This window comes from Lepisosteus platostomus, chromosome 10 (assembly GCF_059453375.1).
Source record: "Lepisosteus platostomus isolate fLepPlt1 chromosome 10, fLepPlt1.hap1, whole genome shotgun sequence".
NCBI classification, from domain to species: Eukaryota; Metazoa; Chordata; class Actinopteri; order Semionotiformes; family Lepisosteidae; genus Lepisosteus; species Lepisosteus platostomus.
In genome coordinates this window covers 47,054,388-47,065,802 of record NC_142620.1, presented here as the reverse complement: position 1 = coordinate 47,065,802, position 11,415 = coordinate 47,054,388, and the positions used below count along the sequence as shown (strand labels likewise).

Genomic DNA, 11,415 nt, shown 5'->3' with positions numbered 1-11,415 from the left:
TAGGTTGGTGTGTTCTGGGTCCAATCTAAACCAGAGAGTAGAACCAAAGAAAACAATGTCACACATGTATTCACACAAGATGTTTATATACTGTAGTTGTACTAAAAGTTATTTTAATGTGTTTTTAATGATTATAAATTCCATGTATAATGTGAAGACTGTTAGTAATCTTGTTAATAGGTGCATCTCAACTGAACAACTATCTTTGGCCCTTTCTCTCTCACTAATAAGCCCTTTAAAATGCCTCACAAGTTACATTACAAAAATTGTTCTGTTTATATGTTATATAAATTGTGGAAGGTTGTAACATTGTGTCGTGTGTGAAATTTAAATAGCATGAAATGTGTGTCATGCTACTTAATACACATGATATCACATCTCTGGGAAATGTTTTGCCAGTTTTGTCTGTCAACTATTTGTCCTTTTGCCTCTATATCTTTTCAGAGTGTTTTTAAATATTGAATCACTTGAAAACATCTTTATATGTGTATCAAAGGCACGTTTTTTTGTGGACGTTCAGATATAAATGCAAAAATTAACCTTGTGGATTTTTCCTTTATTATTCCAAACACAAGACGTTCCGGCAAGAAAAAAAAAACGAAACCACATTACACTTTATACCATGTCTTGTACATTTGATAACAGCAATTCTGGGCTATAAGTAATGAAGTAACTTTACACTCTTAATAAATTTAGATTTTTCAGTCATTTTTAACACCAAAAGCTATCCCTTTACAATATAACAACTGAACAAAAGTGCATTTCAGATTGACACTAAAATAAAGAAAACATGCATGTTCATAAATGAATCCAAAATGCAAAAGTGCTAAAAGAGCTTTAGCTTTCAGTAAGTGAACAATTTTGAAACCTATGGAAATTCAACGATTTCTTGTCTTCTGATGTGAAAAATACCCATTGGTTTATTAAGTTTCACTATAGGTACACAAAGTAACTTACAAACAATAAGCAGCCTAGGAGCGGTTATCTCCTTTGAAACTTGAGATAACCAAGGATAATATTACACAAAAGGCAGTGCAGTGGGGGTTAACAAACTGGTGATGCACGATAACTTATGGGGCTATTTAAAGAGGAAGATCTCTGCTTGCAAAGCGTTGCCTTAAGATAGGTGAAAACATTCATTATTACTTCAGGAAAAAGGATATCATGTTGTAATACAAGTTATATACTCTATGGTATGCAAAATAGACCCATTTCATTGCTTTAGAGTAAACCTTCGATGTAAGGCTGCCCAAACTTGGTATCTGGTATCTGGGTTGTCGTAGTTTCAAAAGTTTTTGTTCTGAAGGAATTCTATTACTATTTTTTGAAACCTCACACAATGAGAAGAAGGTCAGGTACATGTTTTTGATTCTTTTCAGCTCCTAATTGGTATCAGGTTCTTTAAGGTGACTTAGCGCTCCAATGCAAGAAAATGTCAGAAAACAACACCACCCCAAAGGCAAGGTTTGTGAAGCTCTAAATACTGTTTAATCAAATTCAAATCTTTTGATGTAGGCATATAATGAGGTATACATTTTAGGATTTTCAGATGAATAATATATAAGGCTACTAAAATCTCATCTATAGATGATGAAAATTTAGAGTCAAAAGAGACATTTAAATTATTAAACGAAAATGAGGGGCTGTACTTGACCAGACTGAGTATAAACCTTGAATGCTGCTGCACTTGCAAACTCAGTGACACTGTAGTAATGAATACTTGTTATTTTAAAATGAATCTGAAATTTAACAAACAAATGTAATAATTGATCTGATTACCAGGAATCTTATTTGCTTCCTATACAATACATCTAAAAAGAATTAACTGTATTGTAGGCCTTCCTGTCACTATGAACTGGTAACTGCAAAATTAAAGACTGAGGTTCCAATCAATGATGAATCAAAAAGGTGTAAACATTAAAAGCTACTGGATTATTATGTCCACTGTCATAGCATTGACTTTTGTAGATGTTTGAAATGGTTTCCATAGCAGATATTATAGGGGAAATCTACTAACAGCTGGTAAATTCTATTTTTACAAACTTAAAAAGCTGCAATCAGGACACCTCATTAAAAGAGAGGTCTGTGAAATCAAGTTTCATTTTGAGCCTTTCATGGTGTTATACCATTTTATTTGGTTCTGATGAAGAAAATTCCTGTTAGGATTAATTCCATTACCCAGGCACTAATAATGAAAATGGAGCAGATCTCTGCATGTAATAAACTGTGTACACAGCAGCAACAAGTGTTTTTAATAGTGCAGTGTCTCCAAAAACAGCCAGAGATCACACACTAAAAAAGCCTTCACATTTTTGTTTCTAGGTTTACTTCCCTTATATCATATTGTGTGTTGGAAAACTCAGCAAGAATTATCTAAAGTGGGATTTTGCACCTCAAAACATGTCTATGTCCGCATGTTATTGGCACAGTTTACATAATATTATTCCTCACATATTACAATTTCTGTACAAACATCACATTTGGCTTTATTTAAAGAAACAGACACACTTTGTCATTGCGACTTACATTTTGTTTGAGTCAACAGACTCAAAGAGTTTTGAAAGTTTTTTGTGTACTTTTTGTTAAACAATTTAAAAGCAACATGTTTCATTCAACAAAGAATAAAACAAACTACTGCAGCTCATTACAACACAAGGACTAAAAATAGTCAACTCACTCTGAGTACCCTTGACATTGCATAATAACAACAATACTTGAAGACATCAAACAACTTTTACAACACACAAGATGTTCACTCAGTTTAATAAATCTGAGCGTGTACATTAGAATAGCATAAGAATCAAGAATGCAGTTGGTGTAGCTTTAACTTCATCACAAATCTCATTAATTACCTGAGAATTGCTATACTAGACGTACATCTTGAAACAAGAGTACACAGAATTCTACATAATAATAACTATCTATTAAGAGGACAAGTTGATTAAGTAGATTGATCAGTAAGTTAAACAGTGCAGATTATATAAAATGTTGTTTATACTGTACAATTTTCAGATATCTCTTTCAATCCATTTACAAGGTAAAGTGAAAAAATAGGATAGGTTTATGACATGCCCCTATAATATTTAAAGAACCCTGCTTAAGTTTGAGTACTGACAATTAAAAGAGATACCATTTCAGTAAATTCTTCAAAACAGCTGCATACACTCAAAAGTTTTTTTGCAAAGATATCGTCCTGTCATTTACAAAAATGACAGACAGGCCTTCAGAATACAGCAGAAAAATAGAGCATTGTTTACATGGCACTCCTTAAGCCTGTTGCTGAATTTGTAATGCTTAAGGCAAAGCTACGTGCCCGAGAAGATTTATAATCTACAAAAAACTTTATATAGTGTGTGCGTATATATATATTTTCCTCAAAACTGAGTGTGGTAACCTTAGTTTAGGTGACTTATGTAATTGAAACTTTGCATGACTTAAAAAATTAAAATGCATTTCAGTGAAAGCATGTATCTATTACAACACTACAAAATGTGTGATTCACTGTGTATCAGCAATATTGTAAGGAAGGAGGGTTTTGTTTTTTGATCATATACCTTGCCAGGGTTACCACACTGAAATTATGAGGACACAGTTATACCATCAATACACTTCAGTTTTAATAGCATAATTACTATACAGCTGATTTTTTTCCTTTCTAATATACAGAAAACATCATAATGCTAACACCTGTACACAAGAGATCTGTGCACTTTCATGTAACAGATTAAAAAGATTTTCTGTCTATAAACTACAGTGCCCAGTAAGAAATAGTACATACCCATGGGCTACTCCCAGTGACACACAGTGTCACAAACATTGTGGCATTTTTTATTAAAGCTATTCTATATAGATGATACTGTACATTTCATAAATATTTTTTTACAATCAAGAAAGAGATACAATTTGTATCAACAAACAAAGGTCATTTCTGGACATTTGAGGCATTGCTGTTTGCTGCATTGAAAACGATAGCAATAGCGTGGAATAAAAGGGACTAAGCAATAGTGAAAAATCTTTCATAGTTTCTTTAAAACAAGTTACACATATGATAAGCCATCAAAATGACAAAGAGGTTCACAAATCTTGAATGTCTAAACAGAGATACTGATGTTGCTCATAAAAGCAATATATACACAAAATATATTTATAAACTGATGAACATTTGAAATATAGTTTCAGATATTTATTATTTTTCACATTATTAACTATATCTACTTAAAAATTAGTGTCTTTCTAAAATACACCAGTGTGGCATTATACCTTACGGAAGCACCTTCAAGAATATGGGCTCAAATAAACCCTCAGTTCAAACACTTACCAAACAACCTCATTTTTTTTGTGTAATGGAGTTTGAAAAAAGTCACTTGAAAGATCTTCTTGGTCAGGGAAACAAATTAAATAGCAGCATGCAAGCCATTAGCAAAATGCCAGAAACAACCCTGACTGCAGCCTCACGTTCTGAGTGTTTCACAGTAAGAAACATTTAGGCAGTGTCACACCTTCTCATGAAGAAACAAAGGCCATACATGGCCTTCTCGACTTTCATGAAAAAAAACTTGAAGTCAACAAGTCCTTGCTCGAACGTGTCCGAGCTATTAACATTCAAAAGTATTTAAATAAGCTAATGTAAGAAGGGTGATGGCTGCTTACAGGGCAGCGTTAAAAAAGGAAAGGAACGCCTTTGAAGGCATCTTACTGCCAAGCAACACCATCCCCCCCCCCAGAAAATTAATTACAAACTGTGATCTCGTAAGGATTTAAAATCATTCAAAGTGCCATTCTGTTAAGGCTCTTTGTCATCTACCTTAGTAGGTACATGAGACAGAGTCTCAAGGAAAGCAATGCACACCTTCACATGGATTTTCAAATATTAAAACAAACAGATTTTGAAAACAAAATACTATTAAGGTAACTGCATGTAACATGACCTGTAATATATGAGAAAATGATTTGCACACTATCGCGGCACTCAACCTACAAACAACACTGTTAACAAAAAATGTGCTGTATCTTGATCTAACACAGTTAAGTATATTTTTGGCATTATCACAGCAGCTTTGAGATATTATTAACCATGGCTAGTTTTATTTTTTTGTAAATAAAGGTAAACCCAAATAACAAACACGCAAGATACAGTGTCAACTGAAATGCAAATACGACCTGTTTTCTTGCCTTTACGTTTGGCTTAGTCTTCTTAAGTTTGGCAAATTCCTACCATGAAAAGGTAGTGTCTTAAGGAAATGAGCTTCTCTATAAAATACAATATAAATTAAATAAGATTATTTTAAGCTACTGATAACACTAGATATTTTCAAAAGCAAAAACAGACCTCTTTAACAATGTTTAAATATAAATTAATAGTGGTCAGTAACGATCGCACTGAGGTCACTTAAATATAAGGCAATTAAAATTGAAATTCCATGCACTGAGGTATGCACTTCCTTAGGCTTCCACCTTTTCCTTTTGTTTCAGATCTCACAAAAATCATGTGCCAATCACAAAATATTTACAGCAGTGCTAGAGCAGGTACAAATATATACACAATATGTTCTACCTTGTGCATCACAATATATTTTAACTGGCTTCAGTCCATAAAATATATAATATTATACTTATTTTCCCTTCAAAATGAAACTTTTAACGCCCTGACTTTAACTTGGCAACTATTACCGTTGCAAGCTGCTGTGGATCTGTCATGTGGGGATTCTTCTCCATTACGGAGTGAACAATATAGGCTGGGAAAATGTTGCAGAGGTTGCGGTAGGTTTGGTATTGGTGCTCTGGGATGATGTGACGTTCCTGAGGCTCCGGAGACATGCTTTCCCAAGGCGACCTCCAGATCTGCTCCATCTTTTCCGGCATGCTCCGTACCATGACTCGCTCGCAACAGGGCTGCATGAGATTGTTGCTTAAGGGGTAAGAGTGGTATCCATAGGATTCAGTTCCACAGGGAAGTGGGTCCCAGCTGGCATGCTGCTCCCTGCAAAGTGGAGGCCTCCTTTGTCTCATCGGATTACTTTCATAGAGTCTGGAGTCCGAAATGCTGTCCATTCTGGTCATGCCTAGTGCCCGACCTGGCTGTGAAGTGGATGAAGGGTGAACATTTTGAGGTATAGGGTAATCCCCAGGGCAGCTTGACCTGGCACCTACCACTGGATGCTGTACATGTGGCGCAAGATGGGACACAGATTGCTTACGAGGTGCCTGCTTTGGCTCATCAGGCCCGTAACTCTGCACTCTTGTTAACGCTTCATGGAATCCATGGGCAAATGCCTGCAGTCTGTTCTGAGAGGATGACAGGTGACTCTTCACATTTTCTTCAGGACCGCTGTCTAAGGAGCTCATGTACAAATCAGTGTAGGAGGAATAGGATTCATTGCACGGGTCAGGGCAAGGGCTGGGATTTCTCTGGTACATCCCATGTTCATGCTCCATGCTATAGAAGTTGTCTGTGTTGTGCATGCTGTTCAAGCTCATGTTTGAAAAGTCGCTCAACATAGAATAATACCCGTGATCACCCACAGAATCGTATTTGCCATACTGTTCAGTGTAGTTGACAGAGGTGCCATGGCTGTTGGTCACCAAAATAGGTGGGTACTGCACGCTGGACATGTGCTCCAGTGAACTGTGGGAGAACTGGGAAGAGCCTGGCACAGGACTGCTGGCCGATCGGGTGTTCAAGGCACCAGCCGCATGGCTTTTCACAGGCTGCATGGTTGGGACACTGAGAGCAGACACAAGAGAAGGCACAGAGTTTGCCTCAGACTTGCGGGCAGCTGACAGTCGCTCTTCAGGCTCACAGGCCACAGAGCGGATGCTGGGGTCAGACTGACGTTTGGGAGTGATGCGTTTTGCCTCAGTGCTGCTCTCTCCTTTTGCTGCTGCAGGCCCTGTGCCACATTTGGCTAAGGCCCCTTCGCTCATTGTTTTTACAGCTGAAAGCTTAGCGAAAGCACGCAGTTCGTCTGCTACTGATCTCTGTGGCTGGTTTGCACGTTCAGGGTGATAGTATTTGCATTTGTGTCCATAGGTACATTTCTTTCCTGTAAAAGAAACAGGAAAAGCAGTGAATAAATACTGATGAGCACTAAAGACAAATTAAAAAAGCAGTCAGGCAAGGTGTACTGTAAATAAAGGATTAAAAGAAATTTGTATATACAGTTATAGACGCAAATTCCAGAATATACCAGATCCTAGAGCGTTAAGTGTAATAATTATTACGAGTTAAATAATATGTATTTGACAATTATATATTTTTTATCTGAGGCGGGATCCTGAATCAGATAGAGCAGTTAGACAATGAATGGATGGATAGTTTTTATCTCTTTTTAATGTTTGTATATAAATATATTTTACATTCTTAATTAATCTACATATGTGTAAGTTGCAGGGCAGTAAACTCACCATAAGGACAAGGTTGCTTTTTATGCTCTGGAATAACAGGCCGTTTTCTGAGGAAATTCTCCAAACTTGGACCATGTCTCCCCAAGGGATCATCAGGGGGCATGAATCTAAAGAATACAAATTGAATACTTTGTTTTTATATGAAGAAAACTCCACAGCCAAAACATTGTGTTTCCTTTCTTTTCTTTTCAGCATGGAATAAACTTTTACCTGTTCTTTTGCAGCCTATGCAGGCTGACACAGCTACCTATTTGAACGTCTTTGTTTTTATATATAGCATAACATACTTTGATTAGTCCAATTACCGTTAGCTTATCTTTTTCAATGTACTTCACTAAAACATTTGAAGACAATTATTTCAAATATTTAACTCTTAATATTGATTTATAAAATGGTGTCAATGAAAATACCTTTTCTGATTTCACAGTTCATGAAATTCCTGTTGTATGTTTTAAATAAATTATGTCAGACTTGTTTGTAATTACTCACTTATCATTTACAAATGAATACATCAGCAGCCGTTCCTCTATGAATTTCTTCCATTCAGGTTTCTCATTCTGTAGATCCCTGTAGTTGTCATTTGATACAATAATGCCGTCAGAGTCATATGCAAGCTTCACTATAAAGCGATCATCGTAGCACACTACCCTTCTTCCTTGGACTCTCCGAGACGGAGTGAAGACAAGAATTTTCTCTTTTTCAAGCTTTCTCAGGATCTCCTGATCTGTAACATATGACACTGAATTAGAAACAGGTAAAAAACAAATATTTAACCTTGTCATTCTGGTATAAATAAATTAATAAGATTTATAACAATGACTAGCGCCTGACTGCTCCAAAGTAGATTTGAACACTTCTGAAAAGCAAGTTTCAAGTGAACGAGAACATTTTTTTCCATCTTCACTGTTTAAATTTTGATTCAGTAGATTCCTCCTCATTACTAGACACAGTAATTAATGCATCTGATGTAAATGAACTCAAGAACTCTCAATCATAATCTCAAACCACAGCAAAACAAGTATTATTAGGAATTAGCTTTTGAGTGTTTAGTAGTAATCACATCATTAGATGTTTTGCATTCCAGTTGTTCAAAACTAACAGAAAATGTGTGGTAAACAGAAATGTTATGCACTGTTAAACACTGTAAAACATTGTTAAACATTTCCTGTTTGTAGAAAAAAGCTTACTGATTGTGGAATGCATTCAAAAATATTTCAGAAGCAAAACTGGAAATTCATCTACAATTTGTAGATAATAATGCTTTAAATTATCTGATTGTTTTTATATAAGAAAGGTTACAAACAAGAGGAGGTCATTTGGTTGCCAGTAGCCAGCTGGTCTGAGGATCTTATCCAGCTGTTTCTTTAAACAAGCCAGGGCAGTGACTTTAACAGCATCTGTGGGTAATTGTGCTACAGCCCTTGTCTACAGGAATGTCATCTTATCTATTGTAAATTATTTGTTATTGCTCCTAGCATTGTTTAAAATATGTGTTAACACCTAAGTCATGTTTATAAGTACTTTCATCAAGATCAGTGTTTCCCAGTCTAGATCAAAGTAATACTCTGCAATTGACTACATTATACTTCAGCGGCCAGACATTTGCCCAGGTCTGAATTCTATCTAAATGTTTTTAAAATTTCCTTTGCAACTTCTGCAGTACTTAATAATCCTTTTGATATCACCTACAAATGTCACTTACTTCTCTAGAATCCAGAACACTAAATTAGAAAGAGCAGTGGTTCTAGTACAGATCCCTCTGGTAATCTACTACTTACATTACCCATTATTGAGCATCTATCCCTTATATGTACTCTGATTTCTATCCATTAACCAGTTCTCAATACCAACATGTGTTACCTTGGCTGCCTTCTGTCTGTATTTGAAAATGAATCTTCTAACCCTTTATAGTCTGATTTTTATGTAAAATAGGAGTGCTCATATATAATAGGAATGCTAACATTTATAGAAAACTCAAAAAATGTAATTCGTGTACAATATTAATAGGCAGAGGAGCTTAGAAAACCCAACAAGTCCCTGCACCTATGTACCCATGTTAAATATTTTGGTTTTATTAGGTTGTCAAAAAATAGTTTTATACAATGAGTGTATACTGTATAGTGTTCCATTAGATACAAAATTATCAGTATTATACACATTCATAGATTAATGATTCACTCACAATGATTCAAGAGTACAATGAAGAAAAACATTTGATTTTTCTCAAAAAAGTGTGCACTTTGAATGTGGTCAAGATTTCTTTTTTGTGTACCACACAAGGCACACTGTGTAGTGAGTGTAAGTGTCTACCAATGTTGCACACTGGCTTGGTGCAATTTTTGCCCATTCTTCTTGGCAGATTTGCTCAGGTTCTCTCAAGTTGCTTGTGGATTGCTCAAGTCTTTCCACAAATTCTCAATTGGATTCAAGTCAGGATATAGATTGGGGCACTCAAGGACAAGGAATAGAATACCATTAGACCCCACAGATATGTTTCGAGTTCAACACAACTAGAATACAACATGTTTAGCTATAGGGTAATATTATTTCATCTAGACCTTCATCTTTCCTGTGGTATGTTTTTTATTTCTTCCTTCGTAAATACCTGAAGGAAATATTCATTTAATACATACAGTATGCAATTTTCCATTTATTGTATAAAATCACTTCATCTTCTATTTGTTCTTCTGCTGCTGTAATACTGAAAAAAAGCCTGAACTACAATATTTCTTTCCATATTGCTTGATTTTTCAATATTATTTTTATTTGTGATTTCAATTCATTACTGTTATATTCTTTTTTTTTATCTGGATCCTGTTCTTTTTTGTTCATTTTATAGAACACTTTTATTTTCTCTTTATAGTTTCTAATTGATTTATAAAAGCTATATGACTGCTGCTTTCAAGTCTTTAATTTACTCACTTTTGAGATAATTCTATTCTGTGCTTTGAGTACAAAATCTTTTAAATTATTCCATATGCATGCTAATCCATTCTTCTCAAATTCTCATTCTTTCATACTCTGTATTCCTGACATTGTACACTTCTATTACTATTACTAAGTAAATTGGCCAATTGTAAACATGTTTTGCACTCTGTCAGTGCAGTTTCAAAGTATACTTCAAATAATATCACATTTTGATCGCACTCTCTCTTGAAAGCTCAATTGAAAAACAACATCAATACATAATCTCTTGTAGGTGCTGTGACAAACTGAGTAAGGTAAAAGTCATTAGCCATGTGTACCATTTCAGTTTCTGCTGCTTAATGACATATTATTTTTACATAAAAAATGTAAATGTATGTAGGGAAAATTTAAATCTCAAAAGCATTTCGTCTTTTAAAAGCATGTTCTTAAATTTCATTAAACAATGTTAAATTATTTTATACCTGAATATGTTATTTTGTAAGTTACTCCTATCACTATATCTTTTGAATAGCCTAACTCATACAGATTCTGAGGAGATTCTCCTAGTCTTGCATACCTGTGATGGGGGCATCAGGCCTGGACTGCTCTTTCCTCCAAGCAGGCACAAATACTGTAATGTCTTTGTGTCCTTTCTCAAGAAACCAGTCCACAGCCAACTGGATTCCACGGCAGGAGAAAACCTCTTTGTTTCCATGACTACAAAAAAGAAACAAAAGACAAACGTAACTAACAACTACCTTTTGTAAAAACACAGATTCTTTAAAAACTCTGATTTGGGGTTCCTATATTTTATATTAGCCATCATAATATTAACATTACTAACACCTTTACATAAAACAGAACACTTCCCGATTAAACAGTGGTTTGAAAAATGTTTACACAAAGTTCTTTCATGAACTCAGCTTCAAAAGGAGTAAATTCACAAAACCCTTTGCTCTGAAAAGTAATGTATCCTTTTTTTCCCAAACCAAATCTAAAATATGTGATAAAGAAATCAAATATTATCATTAAATTCCTGTCAATTATGTTTTATGAATATAGCTGATATCATAATTGTTATATATAATAAATCAAAGATAATTA

The 11,415-nt window shown here is 34.9% G+C and overlaps 1 protein-coding gene across 4 annotated transcripts in view; it reads right to left on the bottom strand.

Annotated features, from left to right (window-relative positions):
* Window positions 1-535: 535 nt before the first annotated feature.
* zc3h12b (zinc finger CCCH-type containing 12B) overlaps window positions 536-11,415 on the bottom strand; it is a 31,873-nt gene continuing 20,993 nt past the window's right edge. For 3 of the 4 annotated variants that reach the window (XM_088596765.1, XM_088596767.1, XM_088596768.1), the window contains exons 3-6: window positions 10,889-11,028; window positions 7,894-8,128; window positions 7,405-7,532; window positions 536-7,043 (exon numbers count right to left, since the gene is read on the bottom strand). In XM_088596765.1, coding sequence (XP_088452891.1) covers window positions 5,638-7,043; window positions 7,405-7,532; window positions 7,894-8,128; window positions 10,889-11,028 — 1,909 coding nt within the window. In that variant the 3' untranslated portion in view covers window positions 536-5,637. The remainder of the gene's footprint in view (window positions 7,044-7,404; window positions 7,533-7,893; window positions 8,129-10,888; window positions 11,029-11,415) is intronic. The other variant, XM_088596766.1, reaches the window with a different exon arrangement.